Below are 26,986 nucleotides of genomic sequence, written 5' to 3' on the forward strand. Positions count from 1 at the left end.
TGATTATTACATAATTATTACACAGACAAAGGGTTGCATGATTTATTTATAGGATGATGATAATTGATGACTTGTAAACATACATCTTAGAGTTTGTGAGAAGCTTTCAAAGTTGACTAAAACTTAAAAAATGCAGCAATTTACTTATTTTCACCCATTTTTGAATAATGTATGCTAATTATGCTAATTAGGAAAGGTTGTATGACTTCACAATGGTAACAGATGAATTTCTGGACCTCACAAACATGGACTTAGACTCTTAAATCACCTTTATAAGTTACCTAGAAGCAAAGTTATTGCCATTTACTGTTTTTGGCAATTAATTGGCTAATTATGCCAATTACACAAGCTAAACCCAAAAAGAAAAATTGGAGACATGTTTTTTTGACATTCTGAGAACCCCAAGAATCAAGATATACATGTCTCCAAAAATTAACATTCCAAAATTACGACCAACAGAATCTGCTCGATTGGCTCCCCCACTATATGTCCCATCCCTATGCAGCATGAACAGCTGCAATACTGCTGGGTGACCAGTGGCAGGCCAGGGTGACCAAGTGGCACTGTTGAGCAGCCTACACACACACACACACACACACACACACACACACACACTGAGGCTCAAATGCACCGCTCCACTTCAACTGATGGGTACTTTTGGTACCTGCTATTTTAATTGTGTCCTAAAATGAACGTCCTCACAAGTTGTGAGGACATACTGTACACATTTTGTCACAAGTCTATACAAACCCGTGTGTGTGCGCGCGTGCACGTGTGCGTGAAAGCACAAATAACTTATGTTATCAGCTATTACTGCATTCAGTGGCTTCTCTCTCTCACCAGAGAGATAGAGGACACCTTGTGTGGGGCCCCCCATTAGCAGCCCTAATAACTGACTGCAAAACGCACTAACGCAGCCATTTGTTTGGCAGTGCCGGTGTGGTGACTTTTCCTTGGAATCATTATGAACTCATGCATGGCTGGCTGCGTCTGATTCCTACGCTCCAGCACCCATCACTACTCCTCCCCCTGCCTCCTCCACCCCTATGCCTCCACCCAACAGCAGCACCCAGCCATAGATATATGCACACACCCACCCACCACACGGAGAGGTCCTCCTGGTCCTCAGTGCGCAGGCGCGATTCAGAGCGCACCACCGCAGACAGCAGGGGGCGTCAACATGGCGCTGCTGTGTCCGCACTGACTGCAACCTGCCGAGAGAGAGAGAGAGAGAGAGAGAGAGAGAGAGAGAGAGAGAGAGAGAGAGAGAGAGAGCGAGAGCACAGAAGGAGGGAGAGAGAGAGAGCTAGTAGCTGCAATCCTGTCTAAGCGTCGAGCATCGAGCAGCGTCCGTGTATTTTCCGACGATCACCATCATGATGCCCACATGAATTCTTCTTATTACGCACCTCCGGGAGGGTGAATGAATTCTGGGGCGAATTCAGAGGATTCTCCTTCACTTTATTCGGGTTTCCCTTTTTTAATTTATCGGTTCCTTTTTTCTCTTTGGTTGTTTTTTTTTTAATCCTGCAGCGGCGGCGTTGATGTATTTCGTGCAGCTGACCGAGCTATAGGAAGGAGCAGGTGCGTGCGTGTGTGTGCGTGTGAGTGTGTGTGTGTGTGTGTGTGTGTGAGTGAGTGAGAGAGAGAGAGAGAGAGAGAGAGAGACACCGCTCCTCTCCTCTCCTCCGGCTTCTCTCCTCCTAAAGGGGGGGAAATGTCGAGCGAGAAGCCGCTTTCTGCAGCACCGAGCTCGGCTTCGCTGACGGACACAGACGCTCATCATCATCATCACCACCACCATCACCATCAGCCGCCGCCGGGCTCAGGCGCCACGGTGCAGCCGCAGGCCGCCGCCGCCGCTGCCAGCACCACCATCATCAGCACCAGCAACACCGGGAAGACGATGGTGTCCGCGGCCGGCAACATGGTCCTCCCGGCCGGGGTGATGATCAACCCCGCCGCGGTGCCGATCAGGAATATCCAGATGAAGTTCGCCGTGCTGGTCGGCCTCATCCAGGTCGGCGAGGTCAGCAACCGGGACATCGTGGAGACGGTTCTGAACCTGGTGAGTCCTCCACACTCTAATAGATCACTATAGATCCAGATCCACCCCACTGGCCGTCTCCACTACACCGCATCATCACCATCAGGACCGAATCACTGCGCCTTATAGCGCCGCTATGTTTTATTTACGATGCTCCTTTCAGAGCGAGGAGGAGGAGGATGATGTCATGTGTTTGTTCAAGGGATGGAACTAAGGATGGATGGGTGGATGGGCCTTTTTTTCTGTCTTTGGAAGATGAAAAGACACAATGTATGTGTGTGTGGTGCTTATGTGTGCTGTGGATGGCAGGTTATTGTTATTCTTGTAAAGTAAAGGACCGTAGCAGCAGCGGCTCTCAGCGCGGCATGCATGTGACCCCAGCAGCATAGAGGGCTTGTTTAATAATCACCACCAGCCATTGTTGACTCTAATGTCCCGTCAAACAGTGCGCTTATATTGCTGTGTCTCAATCTATTCATTTGTTTCGCTTTTTCTCCCTCGCAAAGCAACAGTATGAAGGGGATCGTTCTCCCTCTGACCCCGTTATAAGAATGATTCACTGGGCTGCAGCTCCATCATAAGAAACGGGAGAATCGTTACCATGTTGCGCACAACACGGGATCAAAGCCCTCTATTACAAATCACAAGATCGTCTTTGCGCGTCTCTGAAGCGAAGCTACACTAGCATTAGCTCCCTATGCGAGATCATGTTTAGACAATGGAACGATTAAACAAAAACACAAAAACGGGACAAAGGCCGACTAGCATTATGCTATCTCTATAGAGAGCCATCGCCATATGCTGCTGTGTATGATCATGCATCATCCATCGGCCTACAGCCATTGTTAAAGGCAGAGCAGCAGAGCTATAGGGCCTTCCGTCAGTGTGTACTGCCTTTATTATGATGTCTGTTGGTTTATAATAACGGGCCGTTCGAGATGCGTCTGTTTTCATGGGCGACTATAAGGAAGCTGCACGGAGGTGGACGCGCTCCGCCGTGCGTCTGTGGGCCTGGCTATAAATACAAGGCCTTGTGATTTACACTCCAGTTGTACAACGGTGTCTGTCGCCCGCCGACATGGACAGATCTACAAGCTGCTGCTTGTAGATCTGTTCTTGTCTGCTGGGGCGACACGCCGACTATAGGTAACATAATGTAGTGGGGTTTTGAGGTGATCAATGTTTGCGGTTAATTATCCCTGGCAGCAGGTGCACAGGTCTGGTACATGTGCTTAAATACAAACTAGTGCATGTGTTTAGGATTGCTATGGCTGTTTTTCCTCCTCCTTCCTTCCTTCTGGACTATGACATTACAAATCTGTCACAAGACTCATGTCTACGGGGCCTGGCTGGCTGGCTGCAGAACAAAATGTGTAAGAGAGAGAGAGAGAGAGAGAGGCAGGCAGCAGCCGGGTTTCTTCTCTCTCTGAGTTTATTATAGATGGCCTTGTAAAAGGCTACATGGCCTATTTATCTAACTCGACGCATGGAACACGGGCAGCAGCAGCAGCACCACAGCTGGGACTGAACCATTTTCATCTCGGCGGGTGGAATAGTTCTGGATTCAAGGCGACACTCTTGTAGTCTTATCGATTATGGAGCTACAAGGGGTGAAGTAAAAGGGAGACGGGTGGGTGCGTGGCTGGGTGGCTGGAGAGAGGGGGCGAGGGCGGGGGGGGGTTGCTAGATCATTCCGGCCATGCGTTAACACACGCTCAGGCGAGCAGCCTTGCAGAGGACACATGGCCCGATAACCGTCACACTCCTCTTGACTCCTCCGGACCAGAGGAGGAGGAAGACATGAGACGAGTGATGCTGCTGGCTGCTGCTGCTAGGCTTGAGCTGAGCCCCGGCGATCTGCCGGGCAGCAGCGCCATGCATTTTAAAAGCAGGTGGCGGATGATGGGGAGAGGGGGGTTGAGAGAGAGAGAGAGAGAGAGGGGGGGGAGTAGAGAGAGGAGGAGGAGGTGGTGGAAGTGGTGGTAGGATGCTGCAGTGGCTGTGTGCACACAGACATCACCAGCTGATGCAGCAGGAAGGAAGCAAAAGGATCCAGGATTGGTCCATCCTGGATCAGTTGGAGGAAAGGGCTCAGCGGAGCATTCAGCTCTGGCCGGAACGTGGCGTGCATGTGGAAACGGCCGGGGGGCCCTCGCAGGCCTACCTTACAGTAATCTGTACTTGTAAGGAGCTTTACGTACCCTCGTATGAATAATACAAAGTCTTTTCGTACTGTAACACGTCCCATCGGTCACGCAGTGGAAGCGGCTATATTTCCATGCCAAAATAAAACCCAGAGAACTCGTGAGCAATCAGTCCTGCCTCCCGCTCGCGGGGCCTGCCGATATATCTATCTAAAGCCCTTCCGGGGGAATTGTTACTGCCCGGGCCCGGGCTGCTTAATTAAAAGAGTTGAAACAAAGTGGTGTAGAGGCAGGGAAAACCTCAAGCGGTTGCGGCTGCTGTTGGCACAATGAGTCAATGGCCCTGAGACCTGATCCATTATTCAGGACAGTGTGGGAGACCACAGTGGCGAGCCTCCACCGTATTGATCTGCTCCCTCCGGTCCCCGCTGCGGCTCTCGGACCAGCAGATGGACTTTTGTTTTAGATCAGATATGGTGCTCTGGCTGGAACGCCGGCTCCCTTTCAGTACTAGTGATGGACGGTGGAGTCGTTAGCGAGATGCCGTTTGCTGTCGGGGCAAGAAAACTCTTGAGTCTTATCTCAATTCTTTACACTTTTCGTGTTTCTTCCCCTCATTCCGTTAATTAACGACCTACTTGGTCGTACTACAGCAGTGTTTCTCAAACTTTTACATGTCAAGGTCTCCCCTTAACTCTGACAGTGTACAAATGGAACCAAATGGGTCCATTTGGTTCCATTTGTATCTACTGTTAGAGTTACAGACTTGTATGGGTCAATTTAGACCCCTCTAAAGGAAGGAACCCACAGAGTCCCTGGAATCCACTTTGAGAACCATTGTACCACAGCATCACACAAAAGTAGCAAAAGTAGCAGATCCACAAGCTCGAAACGCGCCACAAAGCGACATGTTTTCAGCTTGTCGATCTACTATTTTTTTTATTTTTATTTTTTTTAATTTAAATCCTGAAAAGTAACTGTCTTGAACATGAGATTTCCACCCGACAGAGACGATATACAAGGGGAATGGAATCTATTGCAACTGCTGTTAAGACACAATGGGATGTAACCAGTTCTTGTCCTGCTGTATTTAAAGATGAACTACTGTAACTGAACTCCTATTGTACAGAGAAGCAACAGAATTTACCCGATTGATTTGGTTGGGGGTAGATAAAGGCTTTGTTATCCCCAAGGGAGCAATTGATTTGGTTTTACAGCCCGCAATACAAACTGTAGAAAAAACAATGCAACAAGAAAGAACATGCAATAATAAATGAAACACATACGTCACAACATGAAGACAGAGATGGTTAATAACAATCGTTGTCTGTCACCTTGTTACTAGAACCATCAGGGAGAAGAAGGGAGGCAAGAAATGTAATGAATTGATTGATTGAATACTTTATTAACAGTTTGCAAAACGTACAGTTACAGTTATACAATAATGCTACAAGGAACACAAAAAGCCCTGAGGCCTTGTTTCCATTATATTCAATTCATCACAACAAAGACATACAAAATGCTATACAAGAATTCATCGATCCTAAGAGCAGCAAAAGTATATTTACAGAAAAACGTTGGGGGGTAATATCTTTTGGCAAGCTAGAAGACTTGTCATGGTCCAGTTGCAAATTGCAGACAGGTGCTCTTTTATGGCTATGGTTATGAAGGAGGGTAGAGAGTCTTACTTTTTGATTGCTACCGGTATTATTAAATGGGGAGGATATAAAATAGAATGGAATAGAAGAGAAGAGTGGCTGCTTGAAAACAGGCCATCGGTCGATGTAGATGTGTCCTGGCTGGCCTGCTGTGTTGCAAAACATCAATGTTTAATGAACAACTTCCATTTGAAATGCACACTGCGAAAAGAAAAATGCTCATATTTGGCAGTGGAATTGTTCAGTACAACCACCACGCATCCATCATCCACGTGTGTGTGTGTGTGTGTGTGTGTGTGTGTGTGTGTCTGTGTGTGTGTGTGTGTGTGTGTGTGTGTGTGTGTGTGTGTGTGTGTGTGTGTGTGTGTGTGTGTGTGTGTGTGTGTGTGTGTGTGTGTGTGTGCGCGCGTGCGTGCGTGCGTGCGTGCGTGCGTGCGTGCGTGCGTGCGTGCGTGCGTGCGTGCGTGTATTTTATGTATTATTGTATTGTGTGAGAGTGTGTTCATCCTAAACAGCACAAAATACTGTTCCGCAAATGTTGTGCACATTCCATAGGTGTGTGTGAGTGTGTCAGGGTGAGGCTTCTGTTTGGATGTTGCCAACAAGAAAGATTCATAATAAATGTCAAGAACACACACACACACACACACACACACACACACACACACACACACACACACACACACACACACACACACACAAGTCCCACTTGTTGCAGCGCAAGTAGCTCGTCATCATGATCAGAGTGCCAGCTTAAACACAACCTACGTAAATGTCAGCAACAGGACCACAACCTTAAAGCTCAATTCCGCCAGAATTTGGTGGCGTGACGCCTTGTTTTCACAGAGCTCTGCTCCGATGTGTTGTTTTGCGAAACCCCTTCCGTTTTATTCCTGCAATGAAGATGCCTCAAGTGCGTTGAGAAAATGTAACTTTTGCCACAGATTTTGGAGAGCCTGTATGAACCGTCTGCCAGGAAACGGAAAAAGATGCTGTTTCAATTAATTCATTTGCCTGACTATGTTACTAATGGCATGTTTTATTTATAGAGCACTTTGCATGGATTATGATGGTTTCGATTCATCCCCATTCATTTCCTAGCATTGAAAACTAGAGGGACCTTGTGCCTATTCAACTGAATTAAGGACATTGATTGTAAAATGTTACGTGGTACAGTCAGACATTAAGGCTAAAAGGGTAACACAAAAAAGTCCTGGGGACATTTGTGGTCCTATGTACTCAATTCATCATCATAGCATTAAACATGTACACAATAAATTATTTTCTCACCTCAAATGTTTTCAAAAACATTCTCAAGAGCAATGTTTACCTTAATTGACATTGTGTGTTTGTTTACATTGCTGCCCTGTTGGATACGGCAATCAGGCAGTGAGTTTACAGATTGATGTGAACAGATGTTCTGAGCCTTTGATTCGACAGTGGTCTGTTTTTGAGTTAAAAAAATGAAAGACCACTGTATTCAGTGATTGAGCAATCAGAATCAAGCATCCAACCAAGCTGTGTATTACATTGTACGAACATACTCTATAATACACATTGGTTAAAACAACGTTATGTATTCAAATAAATTCCAGATTGCAGCTTTTAAGATCTGAACAGCAATAGCCTATCCAATCTGTGGATAGGCTATTGGTGTTCAAACCTTAATATACAGGATATACAGTAGATATACCGTTGTTTCCTGTTGAGATTGGCACATTTCACTCAGGTTTTTTCATCTCACTCATGTCACTTTGTCTGACCTCAGCAACGAACTAAATAATAATACAATTCACAGTAGGCAAGCGGTGATCACCCCATGATGTGCACTGCAATGTAGTTTCAAATGCACTACATTGCAGGCGCTTTTTCGAGAGTAAAAAAATAAAAACTAAAAAAGAACACGTGTGACATGCGTGATCTGGGCAGATTGCCCCAGGAAATGTGCCAATATCAACAGGAAACAACGGTACTCTAGCCCAGACCAATATTGCTAGCAGTATACAGTACTTGCTGCTGGACATACAGTATTGGTGCTTATGTGTTTCTTGATCGAGGGCACGCAATGGTAACGTGGTATTCTAACCAGTGCCACCAATGGATGAGTTGGAGTCCCCAGGAAATAATAACAACTAGAACTGCACTCTGTCGAGGTGCCAACTTGCGTCAAGTAGGCCATGTATGCTTCAAGTAGGCCATGTATGGCCTACTTGTGCGCCATGAAGTGCGCTCACCTGGTGATCACTGGCATCACCAGGAATGATGGTCCCTCATTGGCTGTGGCATCACCAGGAATGCTGGTCCCTTCTTGGCTGTTGATGAAGACGTTGCCGGAAATGCTGGTCCCTGATTGGGCTACGGGCTTAAACACACACGGTGTACTTACTTACCTACCTACTGTGTATACGCAGCTGAACACAGTACTTGCGCGCTCTGCTGGCGCAAGTAATAATAGTGCCCGCTTAAGTTGTTGCTGGGATATTTGCTACATCACATTTGCACATACCGGTAGCTACTGTAGACTTTCTGCACTGGCATTTACCCATCCTAACTGTTAGGAGCAGTGGCTGCCATTAACATGGCACCCGGGGAGCAGTTAGGGGATAAGTGTCTTGCTAAGAGCCCGGTGTTGACCCAATTCAAGGATTTTTTTAATGCCAGTGTTTTCTCATTTCTTTCTTTTATAATGGATCCCCCATTAGCAATTGCATAAGGATGGCGAATAGTCCTCTCGCGGTCCGTCACACAAACAATACAATCAGACACAATAGCTCACATACAATTAAGAGGCAGGTATTAGGAGTAATTTCACCCCACCCAAACACTGCTTATGTTAGCTAAGCTCATGATTGGAATGCCATGTGTAATCACCACTGCAAAGGCAGTGCACACTTAAAATGTATCGAACATCAAGAACCATTGTGATTCTTTTAATGGCAAGATAAGCAGGATAGTCAAATGCAGTCAAGACACCATCCAACTACAGCGAAGTGCAAGTACAGAATAAATTATCCGTCTGCCGATCTTTCTATCTCTCCATCTCTCTACCTATCTCTCTATCAACCTACCTCTCTATCTATCTAGTGATCTCTATCTGGCTAGCAATCTCTCATCTCATACAAATCCCGTTGTGCAGTTATTTATTATTGGCTGGTTTGTTTACACTGTGTTTTCAAAGTGAGTGCAGGCTGCAGGACTATGCTGTTAGACCCACACTGCCTCTGGAGTGTCAGTCCTCATCCATGCAGACTGGTGCTTATTTATAGACGCTGGCTTGTACCGCTTCCCTCCCTCCCTCCCTCCCTCCCTGCCTGCCTCTCTAAACCGTGATGTCGTTAAAGGGCGACTTTGACCATTTTTAACCTGAATCCAGTTCTGTTCTGTTTGCGGAGGAGGACATGTGGAAATGTGATGTAACATTCTTTGCCAGTGTTTTCTGTCTCTTGCTGTTGGAGAATCAGATTTTATCACATGTTTGCCTCACAATAGAATGATACGAGACAGGTTAAAAAGATCAACTATTCGGGCAAAGCGATTCGTCGTAGAGGGGGGAAAAAGGAGAGTGACCCAAAAGAGAATGTAGACGTTTGCCCGGGACACAAAGTTTGATTTCAGTGGGTGTGGGCATGCGTACAAGTGTCTTTTTAGACAAAATAAGCCCATTCCCAAGATGCACCGCAATCTTTCGTGGGGAGATGTGACTTTTGGGGGCTAGTAGTGTTACTGTAAATAGTAATAATGAAATTGACACTCATCCTTTCTCTAATTACAATCTAAAATAGGAACCCTTGTTGTAAAATAACAAAGTTGTCCTTTAACATACTCTACCATACAGATTGGACCAAATTATATTCTATCTAAAGTTACATAGTCATGCCACTTTAACAATGAAAGATGGGGAGATTGTCCTTAAGTAGCCCGTCTGGTTGAGCGACGAGTTTAGAGAGTGACTTGTGAGACTTGAGGCGTGATGTGATGTTGTTATTGTGGGCAGGCTGGTCCACACACGTCCCTGTTCAGCCCCTTTAGTTGTCCCTCTGTGTCTTCCTGAGCAAACCTCTCATTATTTCTGTCCACACACTTCACCAAGGTCACTGCACGCGCGCGCACGCACGCGCGCACACGCACGCACGCACACACACACAGGTTGTAGCCAACAGCACTTACATAGTCACTAGTCAGCACAACACACACACACACACACACACACACACACACACACACACACACACACACACACACACACACACACACACACACACACGCACACACAACACGCCAAACACCACAAAAGCAGTATTCTTCTTCTGCCAGTGCCACTGCTCTGAAAGTCTATGTATACACCATACTCAGACAGAACAGGCCTTTGGCAGGAGAGACAGAATTAGTGAAAAGAGACAAATGGAGAGAGGGTAGACTGCGGGGGGGGGGGGGGACAACAAGGTCGTACGGACGAAAGGAAAGGGAGGGATGGGGGGGGGGGGGGGGGGTGTATGGGCGTACGCACGCAGACGTCGGACATTAATATCATAGATCAATGACCCTCAGTGTGTGTTTTCCTTGTCCATGAGCTGCTGTCTCCTAGGCTGGCATTATAGCCAGACTGATAACATGGATTCACTCACACGTTGGAGGAACCATGTTATCAGTCTGGCTAATGCCAGGCTAGTTGTGTCCGTGTTTGACCCTGTCAGCGGAACGAACGCACCAACCCTGGGAAAGTGACGTGTGTTATTATAACACTTGTTCCCAAAAAGTGGTGACGGGAGTCGGGACCCATTTTGTGGATCGCAGACAGATTTACATTTTTATGTTTTTTGTATCCTACATTTTGTTTTTTAATTATTATTATTCAAAATATTCTCCAAACATTCCTCCCAAAAGCTTTTTTTTTTCTCCCCTTTTCAAGAATTAAAAACACATTTTTCCCCAGTAATATCATGAAGAAATCAAAGAAAAATCTAAGAATTTCCATAAATTAGAAAACACATAGAAGAAGTAGTGAAAATGGACAATCTACAAGCTCACAACGTGGCGTAAAGCGAGGGGCCCCCTAAGTAATAATGCACGGTAAAATCTTCAGTGTTATTTTAACTGAGTCTGAAAGCGTACTAATGGCACCCTTAAAGGGTCCATATGGTTCCGTTTGTACACTCAGAGTTATACATCGATACATTAAACAAAGAGGATGTTATGGTTTATTTGTCACAACACGACACACCAGTCCATCACAGCTGCGTACCTCCTGGTTATGGGATTAATGTAGCATAGAAACACACTGCTGTCCCTTCAGGTTATGGGATTGATTTGATGTCACTTGTACACAGCTCTGTGAAAGGTGTTGTTTTTTTATACTGGTGACAAGCGGCACAAATGCTACACAGTGCACCTTTCAAAAATACTCCAAAATGACCAAAATGTTTGTCACAAGGAACTGGATGAAGGCACACATAAAAAGAGTAGGGGTTGACACTAAGATCTCAGAGGCACTTGCCCGTCGGGCAAGTACAGGTCATGTTCTACTTGCCCAAAGGTCATGCCCACTTGCTTGATAAGTTAATTGTCATGAGATAGGTACACTTCTAATTTAAACTATTTGTTTTACTTTACTTGCAAATTCTGGGGTTCTGCGATACGGACAATATTTACAGTATGGCAAATATCTATAGCTATACAATATGACTTATTTTAAATACCACATACATCTTGTGTTGTGTTTATAGTCAACTAAAGACTTGCTTGCTTTCCCAATCAAACATACTTTCCCGTCGGGCAACCTGAAAGTAAACTCCACCTGCCTGACCGTTTTATTTACTTGCCATGGGCAGTCGGTAATCGGTATGTCTGGTGGGTTCCAGCTAGGGCCCCTGTCTAGGCCTCGGCTCTCTGAATCGTTCAACCCCCTCATGCCCGTTAAGGTGCCCCCGATGGCACTCAATCAAATGGCTTTAATATGTGTCATTTTTACCTGTGGGTAGATCACCGCTTGGATGGGAGCAGCCTGGTGTCTGTAATTAGCCAGTTTGACCCGCTGGCGGTGTCCTTCAGGGGCAAACGGTAACAGTTTTCACCAGAGCATCTGTGTGGCCTCGGTGTTAAGCTATCATTATCCACTAAAACACGCACTAATTGGTCTTATAAATAATGAGTGGGTCTTGAAAGTTGTGTGAAAGGTGTTGAAGTTGTGCAGCGAGCAATTTGTGGTTTCCTCAAAAACTAGATTGTGTGGACTGGATATTTGTTACTTTCTGTTGTTGGTAGACCTATGTGTTCTGTGGTGTGGAACTTATGAAAAATCATGTGACAGGTTTTAGATCTTCCGGTAACCCAAAAAATGGACAATTGTCCACATGTCTCTTCAGTATGGTACAGTCTCTGCAAAATAGTACAGCTAAGTAAACTGAGGACTTAAGAGTATCATTTAAACCGTGTGTCAGCAGCCATCACTATTATACGTGTACTGTAAATAGAAAGTAGTGCTCCGCAGAGAGTACAGTAGGTCTTCTTTGCCAGGCTGGGTGGTCTACCTAGGGCAGTGTTTCTCAACCTTTTTTCTGCATGGGCACATTTTTCATGTCCCAAGAATCCATTGGCACACCAACATAATATGGGGGTGTAAATATCGTCACTATCAGGAAGAAACCTTGTATCTCCAAGTTTCAAATTTGTACGTTTCTTCGCAAAGTAGAGCTCTGCTTCATCATACAAGGCTGTCGCACAACAGTAGTGAAAACAGCAGATCTACAAGCACACATTGTAGATCGGCTGTACAATAATTAAAAGAGGCAGGCGCGCAGCAGTCGCATTAGGGCCCAGAGGGGAAGGGGCCCAACACCGCTCCAGAAAAAAGAAAAAGAAAAAAAAACCTTTTATTTTGAAATGCCCACCGGATTGAGAGGAAACTCTACTGCCCCTCTTGACACCTGCATTGAGTGCTACATGATTGCACATGATCAGATCAGTTGCTTGATGGCCAGCTGTTTCCTGTTTACATTTTAGCACCAGGCATGAAGAATCTCTCCTCAGCTGTAAGTGAGAGCTGTCATCAGGTTGTTTACCGGTAGTTTACAGCATGGATCTGAAACTCCATTCAAGGTAATAGCATTTATACTGTATTGTGTTCTGATGGCCGCTGTGCCAACTGCTCCTATAGTGTGTGCCATCGCCTACGTCAGTGTTTCTCAAATGGGGGTACGTGTACCCCTAGGGGTACGCGAAGGTACTGAAGGGGGTACTCAAGAAAATGTACCCCTAAAAGAAGAATAGAGGTATTAATTATGATAATATTGTTCATAGTTAAATAATTGACAACAATTGAATGAGGAGGGTAAAAAACATGTACTGTTATGTTTAATGATGACACATGGAGAAACTTGATATGAGCCTGAGTTGCTAACCCAAATTACATGGTACCAGGCAACTGGGATGGCTTTTAAAGTTGAAGTTATTGTCATGAAAACCGTTTGATTTTATATTCTTTGGATGGGGGGCTTAATATTATATAGCGTCATATACCACTATTTATGTATACTATAATTGCAGTTTTATAAGCAAAATGTTGTTGCCGGGTAAAGGGGGTAATTGGATTCAGAAATCAGGGAAAGGGGGTACTCAAGCCAAAAAAGATTGAGAAATACTGCTCTAGAGCAAGGGTTGTCTTGACTCAGGGCACCCCGGCAAATAACCTATATCATATTACACTAGGTAAATATGTACATCTTTCCACCTGAGATACGGCAGGCTATGTCGTATGAAATATGTGTGTCCATCAGAACTGACTGAAATTAACTTTATACTGTACTTGAAGTTTTAACCCCAGCATCCCTATTCAGGGTTCACCAAAATGAATAAATAAAAGAAAATGCGTCATAACGTTGGGATGCGTTGTTGTGAGCTTGTAGATCTGCTATTTTTGGTGAAAAGAGTTGGTGAAGAGAGTTGGGGTAGATCAGGGGAAGGCAAACTTTATGATCAAAAGAGGATTTTTTTGACCAAAAACGTATTAAAAATATGTTTGGAGCCACAAAAAGATGTTTGCTTTATATATTCATTTGTGCTTTTTCTGGTCTTTCAATATTACTTTTTTACTGTTATTTATTTGTATTTTTTGCTAACTTCTCAAAGCAGATCAAGTACACCAATAAGCCAGCATGTGTTGGTGGTGAAAGCAAACAACATATCCAAGCATTCATTATATTCTTTATTTTCCTTCAATAATTAGTTTCTTATTTGTATCTGGTCTCTAGGCAACAACTGTTTTGTGAGAATGTTAGATCAGTGTTTCTCAAATGGGGGTACGTGTACCCCTAGGGGTACGCGAAGGTACCACTCAAGAAAATGACCTCAAAAAGAAGAATAGAGGTATAAATCATGCTAATATTGTTCATAGTTAAATAATTGACTACAATTGAATGAGGAGGGTAAAACAAACATGTACTGTTATCTTTAATGATGACACATGGAGAAACTTGATATGAGCCTGAGTTGCTAACCCAAATTACATGGTACCAGGCAACTTGGATGGCTTTTAACTCTCCTACTGCCAGATCATTTATTTATTTATTGGGTCTGGCGCCATCAAAAAGCGGCTTACCTTTGCGACGTTATAGTAGATAGACAGACAGACATTTATTTATTTATTTTTATTTTTTTTGGTTGTGCAATAGTGCACTTTGGTCTGCCAGGCAGCAGAGGGCGGCGTCATGCGAGAATGAATGTGAATTTGCCTGTTATGTGTTGAAGAAGAAGAAGACCAGTCACTGGCCCCAGAGCCTTACAGCCAGAGGAAATCAACAAGGAAGTGAATTGTTCTCCGTTGATCTAACGCATAATGGATTTTTTACACCATCACCGCGGAAAATGTGTTTACAGTAGACGGCCGCGCGACCCCTCATCAGCTTACAGTCATCAGACGAACGAACCGAACGAGCGCCGTATTGGCGGAGAGGTCTTGCGAAATCGGGCGAACGTGAACGTTCAAAGCGTGGGGAGAGTTAAAGTTGAAGTTATTGACATGAAAACCGTTTGATTTTATATTCTTTGGATGGGGGGCTTAATATTATATAGCGTCATATACCACTATTTATGTATACTATAATTGCAGTTTTATAAGCAAAATGTTGTTGCCAGGTAAAGGGGGTAATTGGATTCAGAAATCAGGGAAAGGGGGTACTCAAGCCAAAAAAGATTGAGAAATACTGCTCTAGAGCAAGGGTTTTCAAACTGTCTTGACTCAGGGCACCCCGGCAAATAACCTTTTCATCCACGGCACCCCTGAATTACACTGTTAAGTATTAGAATCCTATATCATATTACACTAGGTAAATATGTACATCTTTCCACCTGAGATACGGCAGGCTATGTCACGGAGAAATATCTGTTTCCATCAGAACTGACTGAAATTAACTTTATACTGTACTTGAAGTTTTAACCCCAGCATCCCTATTCAGGGTTCACCAAAATGAATAAATAAATAAAAAACGCCTCATAACGTTGGGATGCGTTGTTGTGAGCTTGTAGATCTGCTATTTTTGGTGAAAAGAGTTGGTGAAGAGAGTTGGGGTAAGGGGAAGGCAAACTTTATGATCAAAAGAGGATTTTTTTTTGGCCAAAAAACGTATTAAAAATATGTTTGGAGCCACAAAAACATGTTTGCTTTATATATTCATTTGTGCTTTTTCTGGTCTTTCAATATTACTTTTTTATTGTTATTTATTTGTATTGTTTGCTAACTTCTCAAAGCAGATCAAGTACACCAATAAGCCAGCATGTGTTGGTGGTGAAAGCACATATCCAAGCATTCATATATTCTTTATTTTCCTTCAATAATTAGTTTCTTATTTTTATCTGGTCTCTGGGCAACAACTGTTTTGTGAGAATGTTAGATCAGTGTTTCTCAAATGGGGGTACGTGTAGGGGTACGCGAAGGTACTACTCAAGAAAATTACCCCAAAAAGAAGAATAGAGGTATAAATCATTAATCAATCAATATTGTTCATAGTTAAATAATTGACTACAATTGAATGAGGAGGGTAAAAAAAAACATGTACTGTTATCTTTAATGATGACACATGGAGAAACTTGATATGAGCCTGAGTTGCTAACCCAAATTACATGGTACCAGGCAACTGGGATGGCTTTTAAAGTTGAAGTTATTGACATGAAAACCGTTTGATTTTTATATTCTTTGGAAGGGGTGCTTAATATTATATAGCGTCATATACCACTATTTATGTATACTATAATTGCAGTTTTATAAGTTTTATTTTGTTGCTGGGTAAAGGGGGTACTTGGATTCAGAAATCAGGGAAAGGGGGTACTCAAGCCAAAAAAGATTGAGAAACACTGGCCTACGTCATTGTAGTCCTTAGCGGCCATTTCTTGGGTAAAAACACAGGTGTTTCAATTGTTTGATTGCATAGAACTAATGCTATAGTCTAATCAGAACACCTGTGTAAAGCCCTTTGCACACAGGCGTGTTTATCCGCACGGATAAAACGGACAATTTCATTTTTTTAAAAGAAAACAATGATTCTCTACGACCTCATGCACACCGGATCTGAATTAGCCGTGTGACAAGTGGCTGTGGCCGTGCGTTTTTTTCTCGATCGAACCCAGTTCGATTTGTGCGTCTTGTCGCATGCGGTAAAAAACTCATCACTCCTACTCCTTTTGGGATCCGCAATGCCGATTCCGCACAGCATTGCACACCAAATCCAATGCGTTTTATTCATGCAGCAAATGAAAAAAAAACGCTGTGTGCAAAGGGCTTTAGGCTGTGTTTACCCAAGAAATGGCCGCTCTTAGAACTACATTTGGCACACCCTATACTGTATTTTATTGTGTTCAGTGTTTTGACGGCTGACCACTTTGCCAACTGCTGCTCTACTCACTGCTGCTATATGGAAAGGGAAAGTGTTGTTCATGTATGTAGCGCAGCAGAATTAGTTCATACAGATACACTTGAGGGGTCACTGCGCACTATGTTGCTTTAAGTCTGTTACTACACTATTACGCAGTCTACGTCACAGGCGACGTGGCAGCCTGCTGGCAGTCAGCTGATCTCTTGCCAAGCTATGTAACCCCCTCAGGCTGTCATTCTCTTGCTGCTGCCTTCCAGGCTGTTGTGCCATGCGCTTGCTTGCCCCCACCGCCTCCCCAGCTCCACCAGTAGGCTCTGCTAATTCTGTCCCCCATGGGGGGTGTTTATATATTCATATATTTATATCCCCCTGCTCCTAATGGTTAATGATGTTCTTCCGGGCTGCGCTGAGCAGGGGGAAGCAGAGCCGACGCCAAGTCAAAATGTTACATATACACTTGTAATACTCATCAATAATAAACATTGTTAATCATATCGTAAGTTATCTGAATGAATTGAGGTAAAAAGTAAACCTTAGAAACACAAAAAAAGCCCTTGGTGCTGATAGTTGGATCATTGAAATTTGTCGCCTGTGGTGAAAACCTGGCATTGGGGCCCGGCGGGGGTCGCTACGCCAGTGATAAAAGGATAACACAAAAAGCCCTGAGCGTTTGTTTTCATTGTGGTCCTGTGTAGTCACTTCTTCAAGACATACAATACTATACTATACAAGAAATCATCAATAATAGGAGTAGTAAAAGTATATTTCCAGAAAAAACATTAGGGGGGTCATTTATTTTGTCAAAGGTCCAGTTGTCTAGGTCCAGTTGCAAATTGCTCTTGGCGGTTTTGAAGGAGGGTAGGGAGTGGCACTTTTTGACGGCTGGTGATGGTAGGGCATTCCACATTTTGGTGGCATAATCGTAGAATGAATTCATCCTGTTGTTTGTGCCGAATCTGGGGGGAATGAATGAGATCAGTGGAAGCTGCAGGGGGGAAATATCGTGTGTGGCTGCCGTACGTGTAGAACAGGGGTGGGAAACTTTGATGATGGTGAGGGCCACTATATTTCCACCTTCACTCCAGAGGGCCACATTGCATATTGCTACGTCGTACTTTGTCGTTCTAGTATCGCATACAATAGAAGCAAAAATAGCGGATCTACAAGCTCAAAACGCACCGCGTTACTATTTTTGCTTCTTTTGAATTGGAATCCTGAATTATTTTTTGTTATTTTTCAATTGGAATCCTGAAATGTAGCATTTTGATTTAATTTCAAACACATTTAGTGATATACTCATGTTAACTTTATGAACCTTTATGAAACCTTATGAACCTTATGAACTTTATGAAAAAAAAAATACATTTTAATACTACTATACTAGTTATTAAGATACTAATATAGACTGACGGAATTAAAGCAGGTCATGTTTGGAATTGTAACAGCTGAAATATAATAATATATCAGTATTCCGGGAATTGACCTGCGGGCCGCATTAACTGAAGGTGGGGGGTAGAAAGAGAAAGCAATTGGGATTTCCTGATACAAATATGCTGATGATGTCTTGTCTGCCTTCGTGTGGGGGAGGGGCGGATGAACCGCCCCCCGCCCCAGGTCACTGTGACAGCAATTAGGAGAACATTTCTTGAATATTCACTTACTTAAAAGAGACACGAGAACAGTCCCAGTACAACAGCATGTTCCTAATGCTTCCTACAAAGCTCTCGTCTCGTCAAGTCTATGTCACCACAATGCACAAATTGCTTTTGATTAGGAGCTTGTCAAGTTGAGAACATTGTTTTAATTGGCACTGCAGTTACGGAGACGCTAATGGGAACTAATAATAGTATGAGATAAGCCTGTTCTTTTGACACCCGACCCTACTTCCATCAGCTTTGCTTTGCTCAGACCACACCCATCCTCAAACTGCAGCCCCTCGTTATAATCCGAACAACACCTGTAAAATTACAGTGTGACGTGAACTACACACCTGTAAAGTTTAATTATGATCTGACCTTACTTCTACACACCTGTGAGGCATCTTTATGATCTGAACTAGAACACACTTGCAAGGTTTTATGACTGCATCTTGCACAGTAACAAAATCTGTCCATAAACAAACAGACACTAAACCTGGAAACAATACCAGCCACACCCAGCTGGTAAATATAAATTTAACTGTCACTTTTCAGGATTCAAATAATAAAAAATAAAAAAATGGCAAAAGTAGCAGATAGACAAGCTTAAAAACAAGTTAATACGAATAAAGTCTATAGAGGAGCGTTATTCAACCTGTGGCACGTCTGTGCCCGTCGTGGTCATACCAACTAAAATATATTTGTTCTACTTCCAGTTTTCTCTCCAAAACCCCTAAGAAACTATTTTTGTCTTGTTTTATACAAGACTTTTATTTCATTTATTATAATGTTTTCATTCATCATTCCATGGCAATCTTTTTGTCCAAAGAGGTTCGGCCTTATAGATGGAAATGTGTCTGTTTTCTGCGTGTTTCCTTAATTTTTAGACTAGTCATGTTACATGTAGTTTGTCAATCATTGTCTAAACTACCAAAATAGGGCCGTCATTTTTAGCTTGCAGCCCTTGTACCACTGAGGACCCCATCTTAAGTTGAGTAGCCCTGGCATAGATACATGCACCGCACGCGGCACGCGCACATGTGCATGCATGCATGCATGCACACACACACGCGCGCATACACACACACACAGCAGGTGATTCAAAGAGAACAGCCTGTTATATTGTGGTGATTAGAAAATTCTAGGGGTGCTAGACGACCGCACGCACGCACGCACACACGCACGCACGCACGCACACACACACACATGCTCTCACTGACAGACACGCTCATGTACTGTACACACTCTCACTTCCACTGCAAGGTCATGCGTGACTTTACTATTTATCACCCAGCATGTGAGAGAGAGAGAGATGGGGGGGGGCTGATGATGAGGGGATGATGGACAGCTCTGCATGGTCCCACCCACCACCATGAAGATGTGAGAGAGAGAGACAGAGAGAGAGAGAGAGAGAGGGAGAGCAGGGACGTGCAGAGAATGTTAGAGAGGCAGGGGCTGAAATTTCTAAAAGGTCCTTTTGGTGAAAATATCAAAAATAGCCGACCTCCAAAGTGAGTTTGGAGGTTGTCTATTTTCGGTGCTTGATACCACACTGAACTAAGCATAATCAAGTCAATACTGGAGATGTGGAGTACAGCTTGAATTTATAAACAGAGAGGGCAATTCTTTCAACATAAGATGCTGCCTTCAGGTATGGCATGGAAAGAGGGCATTTACATTTCTTTCACCATAGTAAAAACTGCATTCATGGTCTGGAGAGGGCACTTTTTACAGACAGATAAAAGGGCAGGGGCTCAAGCCCCCTTTGATGTCTATGTGTGCACGTCCCTGAGAGAGAGAGAGAGAGAGAGAGAGAGAGGGATGGAGCCATGGATGGAGAGAGTGATGGAGAGAGGGGAGGGGTGGAGGAGAGCGGCGATAAGATGGCTTGTGCCAAGGTGGGTGAATGACAGGGATAATGAGAGACAACTGAACAGCCTGTGTGTGTGTGTGTGTGTGTGTGTGTGTGTGTGTGTGTGTGTGTGTGTGTGTGTGTGTGTGTGTGTGTGTGTGTGTGTGTGTGTGTGTGTGTGTGTGTGTGTGTGTGTGTGTGTGTGTGTGTGTGTGTGTGTGTGTGTGTGCGCGTGTTATATTGTCTCGGTCGAGTGGAAACCTCATATGTCCAAATCCGTTACTTTTCACGATTCAAATTAAAAAGCAGCTGAAAGTAACAGATCGACAAGCTCGAGGCGCGTCGCTTCACGCTGCGTTTTGAGCTTTTGTATCCGCTACTTTCGATGCTTTTTGTGTGACACTGTAGTGGGATCAAATTGGGGCATTAAAGGAGTAATTCACCCACAAAATGATTATTTTTCTATTGACTACTCACTCCATGGAGACATTTTTTCAAATATCTTTTGGTTTTTGTCTCCGGATGGGGACCCAAATGCAATTGGGTCCCCGGAATCAATGGGGTCAAATTTACTATAATCACATTTTTGTCTTAGGAATCTGACAAATACAAAAAAAATATTATTGAACTCAAGTCTCCATGGTGTGAGTAGTCAATAGGAAAAAAAGTCATTTTGGAGGTGAACTACTCCTTTAACCCATTTAGGACTGAGGCCGATTCGAAAAATCCCGATCTAAGTTTTTGGAAAAACTCAAAGATTAAAAAAGTCGTTGTCGGGTGGAAACCTTGTATTTATCATTTAAAAGATGATTTAAACTCGTGAAAATAGCCTATCTAGCCGACAGTCTTTTATGATGAAGCAGACTTTACTTTAAAAAAAAAAGAAAAAAAAAAAAAAATTGAAACTTCCCGTAAATAGGGGTTCCTTAGGGGTTCCTAAACGGGTAAATTTACGAAAAAACTCGGAAAGTTAGAATTCGGAGATAGGAGGTTTCTGCACCGACAGCAACTCGCTCGCTCCCGCGTGCGTGTGTGTGTGTGTGCATGTGTGTGTGTGTGTGTGTGTCCTTCTGGGTGCATTGTGTGACAGACCAGTGGTCAGTGGGAGTCTGATGAGTTCTGGTTGTCCTGCAGAGTGCTATCACTCCTCCTCCTCCCTGCACTCTGCTCTCTCCTCCAGGCTACGTGGTGACAATGACACCTTTTTAAAGACCTCAGCCGCTGTGACATCTTCAGGTCATCCTCTGACTGGCTTCATCACACACTCCACCCCCACACACAAAGGTTGCTTTTGAAATGCTATTGTAGTGAACACATTTTTTTTAAAAGCAGAAATATCGTTGTTGTCGGGTGAAAACCTGTCCAAAACCGTTCCTTTTAAAGAAACATGTCTTTAAAACATTTTAAAGTAGTGCTAAGATTTACAGGCGGTGTTGTGTGCTTGTAGATCTGCTATTTTCCCAAAAATTTGGCAACACTCTTGTGTGATGAAGTATGGTATTAATTCTTTTTAAAAAGTAAAAATTATAAATTTGGAGATACAAGGTTTCTGCCCGACAACAGCGATATGTAACTTCAATTCCTACATGAGATTCAAACCGGCGACACCAAGATCTAAATGTCCAATGTAAGAGTAAGGACCCTCCCAACCACTGCAGATGTACTAGTTCTATCAAACTCTACTGTACAGATTGGCTAAAATATTGCTTTTGTTTATTAAAATGAATTCGGAATTGCAGCTTTAATCTGTATTGTAATCTAGTCACTTACTGTAACAAGACTTGTCAACATAGACTTGAAATACTTTACAAGTCCTGGACAAGTGTCAAGTCCATAGTTTGGCCAACCAGTGTATTGTACATTTCATATTACACAAACCCGGCCTCTCTACACCTACTGTAGTCTTCAGCAGGCGTGTGCGTGTGTGTATTGCTGAATTCCGAATGACAGCTTCCTGGGTTTTGACTACAATCAGCTCATGTGGCACACAAGGATGGGCCCATAACGATTGCATTTTACATTTTTATTTAGTTTGTCCTATATATCAGGATAGGAGAAAGCACTGCAAAGCAGAATGCCCGCAACACTCCAGATTAAAGGCCTAGAATTATTGAATGCTTTAGCTATAGAAAAATAGCAGATATACAAGCTCACAGCGCGGCACTCGGTGCCGCGCTGTGAGCTTGTATATCTGCTATTTTTGAAAAAGTCGTGAAAATGTGTGCAAATCTTTGAATATGTGTATTTTCAAAGCAAACGTTTGTAACTCAAATTTTGCTTCTGGGGGGTCCCTGGAACTAAATATTTTGAGATGGGGGTCCGTGGCCAAATAAATATCATTTTGGGGGTCCTTCACATGAAAAGGTTTGAGAACCACTGACATAGTAGTCTCTCAAGAACAGACTAACTGAGTTCCAGTTAAGTGAAAAGGACCTTTTCTTTGACGATGGCTGGCCAGATTGCTGACATAGAAACATATTTTTTTCAAAAAACCTTAGAAGGATTAAAAAACCACTTATAGAATCGCGTAAAAATTCTAATTTTCACGATTTTTCAAAAATAGCAGATCTACAAGTTTAACCCTAACCCTAACCTCACAGTCTCTAGTGAGCTACATTTTCGTCCATATACCTTACCCCTTATCCCTAAACTTCTTTGCCTTTTTTTTACTAATTTGAAAATACTTAAAATAGCCGATCTACATTGACACGTTATAACCTTAAGCCTAACCTCACAGAAACTATGCCTAAACCTAACCTCAAAACCACGCCCACCTGGTCGAAACACGGGGAAAAGAGAGTCTGCTTCCTCAACCGCTGAGGAAGACCTGTTAGATGTCTTCTCTCCCCACTCACGTCACAGAAAGCATGTAGAGACACTCATGATGGTGTTCCTTGTAAATGAAAATGTCAACATAGTTGTAATTCAATATGACGGATCAATAGTGACAACTCCTCCAAGGGGCCCTGGACCCTAGACCTTGTGCTGTGTTGATGTACAGTATTATGGGTTGTAATATTAGATCAGCGTTTCAGACCATATTGGTATGCAGTGGCTTAAATGACATGCATAAGAGCACAATGAACAACAAAGACATTAAGAAAATGACCAAAACATAATTTCACTCCGAAAATCTTCATTACCAATAATAATCATAATTGGCAAAAAGAATTATAATCAGGATGATCACTTTAGCAATACTCATGCATCCCTGCAAACTGTGGAACAAACCCCCCATTGCAGTTAGAACTGCATACTCTCTCCCAATTTTACCACCGTAATCCACTGCACTTTAGGCCGTCGTACTTGCCCTAGCCTTGATGACCATGCAGTCTTTTGCAAAAGTTATATTGTAATTTAATTAGATAGCATATTATTTAGACAGATACCAGGTTAATGTTTTTACTTGGCATCCTATGGTTTGTATAATTTCAATGTACATTGATTGTGTCCGTACTCCGTAAGTTGCATTTAGTATGAAAACCTGCAGATCATGTTGCGTGCGCGCGTCACTCCTCTGCCCATATATGGACATATTGTGTGATATTGTTTGAGGCTCATGTGGTCTATGATGTCAGACGTCAGTCATCTCCACATTTGGGAACATATGGACACATTTTGTCCAACTTAAACAACCAATCATCAAGGATGATGATACACGAAAGAAGAAGAACCAATCGTGAAGCGAGTCACACTTGAAAATGAATTCTGTCCTTGTCCCTTTCATGCCCATATATGGAGATCCCTGATGTCATCAGTATTAAGCACATACATGGGAATGCCCATATATGGACATATTGTGTCAGTCTCTGTTGTTTCAGCGAAGGGCGAGGTCGCTTCTCGCCCTTAGGTCGTCTTACTGGTATTATATTGTTTAGACTGGTTGCGACCGTTTAGACTGGTTGTGACTTTCAAAACCTCCACCGGCTGTCCGTTCGTCAGTCAGTCAGTCAGTCCGTCAGTCAGTCAGTCACACGTCACACACGTCGCCCCGCTCATATCTCCGCAACCGTTGCCCCGATCCATGCCAAATTTTGCACACACACTCCTTGCCTGCCAAACCACAACCATCAATTCTCACATGACCCTCTTCTAGCGCCACCATGAGGCCGATTCTTGCAAAACACATTTATGGACACAGCTCCTACATTTTTTGCCCTAAAATCACGCAAATCGGTACACACTATATCTACACTCATGTCATCAACATCAACATGGATCTGTCCCATTTAGCGCCACCTTCAGGCCGATTTTTTAAAACACATTTTTGGACACTGCTCCTACAGATTTTGCACTAAAATCATGCAAATCGGTACACAGTATGTCTACATTCATCTCATCAACATGGATCTGTCCCATATAGCGCCACCATCAGGCCAACTTTTTCAAACACATTTTTGGACACTGCTCCTACACATTTTGCCCTAAAATCACGCTGTGACCTGACGGTCGCTTATCTCCCGATTAGGGAGTTTTACTGGTGATAGGTTCTTGGTTTACCTATTATCCTAGATTATTGAGGCACTACACTGTCTCTATGCATTTGATGTACAGTATTACTTTGTGTTTACCTTGCTTACTGCGAATCGCTCTGGATTAAGAGCTTCTGCTAAATGTCTAAATTGTAAATCGTGACCCGGACTTGAGTCGTGTTAACAGCAGTGCTGCTAACATGAGCCAAATACTTCTAAGCCGTTCGTCGACGCCTCTACATACAAGAAACACTCAATCCCGTTGCCATGGCTCCAAATGCCTCCTCATCCTCTGCAAAACAGCAGTTTTTTTTCCAAATAGCCCCGGCTTTGCGCTGGATAAGCTGTTAGATTTCCTACAGGAAAGACCTTTGAGGAAGAGAGAGAAATGCACACTAGTGGGGGTGACAAAGAGACAGGTCATTTGCAAATGGGAGCCGGTTACTTGAAACCACAAAGTGATGGCAGACACTTGTTTCAGCATGACGGGTGTGATGTGCTACAAAGCTGACCTCAACTTTGTTCAGTGCTGAAATGATGCAGTGAAGCATCCCATCAATCATACTATCATGTTTTCATTCCTGCTCAGTTCTGTAAAAGTAAGAGGGAGAAGGGAAAAAAAATAGATTAGCTGTTAGCTCATTCAATGCCAAGAATATTTAACCAAACCACTAACCACTGCCTTTTTTTTTCCTTTTGCTTTTCAAATAGTCAGTGGGTGTGATTGTTTTACATAATGTACTGGAGGATACGTCAGGTTTTTCTTCTTTTTGAAGATGGAGGGAACAGGTTCCCACCGTCCTCCCCAAGCTCAGTGTCCATGTTGACAGGAGAGATGATCAGAGGAGCTGAGTTTCTACCACCAGCATTAAGACATGGACTGAAGTATGGATAGAGTTTCTCAGGGAAGGTGCAGCCAGTGAAAGAGTAGAGATGAACTCTGGCCTCCACATCATAAAAGGAGACCAGACCCTCCTCATAATCCACAAACACTCCCACTTTCTGGATCTCCTCTCTTACAGGGAGGTGGACATTATATGAGTCAGCATGAGCCCAGTACACATTTCCATTTCCATTCCACAACCCTATAGTCCAGAAACCATTGTTGGGACACAGTGGGATTTCACCTTTCCTGCCGATGGACTCGCTGGCCACTCCTAAACTCCACCCAGTCTTCCCTGTAACCTGAACCTCATAGTAAAACCTTCCTGAGGAGAAGCTTTGTTTTCCTAAGACATTGACATACCGAGAGAATCTCTCTGTGTTGTCAGGCAGATTATTCCTTACGTTTCCATGACTCACTTGTTTTCCATCCTCAGACAGGATGAGTTCGGGATGTGCTGTATCAGGATCCAGAGTCACATCCACCTCATATTGCTGGAACCTCCCCAGCTCAGCATCACACAGCTTCTTCTCCATCTCTTGTCGTTGGATTTTAACTTGAGGTGGAGGTGGTCTTCAGTGTGTGTGAGAGCTGTTTCAGCTCAGAGCTTCTTCTCACTTCCAGTTGCAGCTCTTTAATGAAGCCTTCAGCCTGCTTTCTGCTTCTCTACAGGCTGAGAATAAAAGTCAAAGTGTGAATCACTGCAAATATATTGTATAAACTGGTCAACTGTAGTCTTCTGGGGCGTCCTCAAGCAGTGATGTGTGACTTTACAGCAGCAGAATAATAAGCTCTAAGGGTCTCTCTATGATACAATACCAACTCTTTCTGTCGGGAACGCTCTGTCCTCTCTTTGACTGAAGCCCCTCCCACTCTGTGTAATCAGCTTTTAAGTTTTGAGTCAATGCTCATGTCATCAACCATGACCTCATCATAATATGATGTCAGTTATGTCCATACATGGACTTCTACATGGTTTACAGACTGACCTCTGGGGACCACCAGGGGTCCATAAGGACCCTTATGGGTCTGCAACTCTGAGAGTGTACAATTGTAATCAGATGGACCCTTGCATAGTGCACAAGTAGGCCCGAATGCAGTACTTGCACGCTCTGCTGGTGCAAGTAAATAGCAGCCCTCACTTCACACTAGGTGTAAAACATGTCCAGGCTCTGAAGCAACACGATATGGCCTGCATCCTCATGGCACAAACGCCTCAAAGTGTGTGGTGTAAAATGGCAAAAAAAAGTATCTGGGGCTCAAAATTTGTTGTGCCGCAGGGTACCATTGGTCAAGCTTCGAAGGACGTGTTGTGATTGGCTAGCAGGACCCTTGATGAATTTAACTCATAAATAGTACGGCTCACTCTATCATCTAAGGCCGTATGTCCTTTGTGACGTGACGGTCGCTTATCTCCCGATTAGGGAGTCT

At 43.5% G+C, this 26,986-nt stretch overlaps 1 protein-coding gene across 1 annotated transcript in view; it reads left to right on the forward strand.

Annotated features, from left to right (window-relative positions):
- Nucleotides 1-1,717: 1,717 nt before the first annotated feature.
- The window catches only part of LOC308304331 (neurobeachin-like), a gene marked incomplete at both ends in the record, with an annotated part of 237,983 nt that continues 212,714 nt past the window's right edge, over nucleotides 1,718-26,986 (forward strand). Inside the window, 1 exon segment of the mRNA XM_080748915.1 lies at nucleotides 1,718-2,068. Coding sequence (XP_080605041.1) covers nucleotides 1,718-2,068 — 351 coding nt within the window.

The sequence above is a fragment of the Nannobrachium achirus genome (assembly GCF_963921795.1).
Source record: "Nannobrachium achirus genome assembly, chromosome: 19".
Lineage (NCBI taxonomy): Eukaryota > Metazoa > Chordata > Actinopteri > Myctophiformes > Myctophidae > Nannobrachium > Nannobrachium achirus.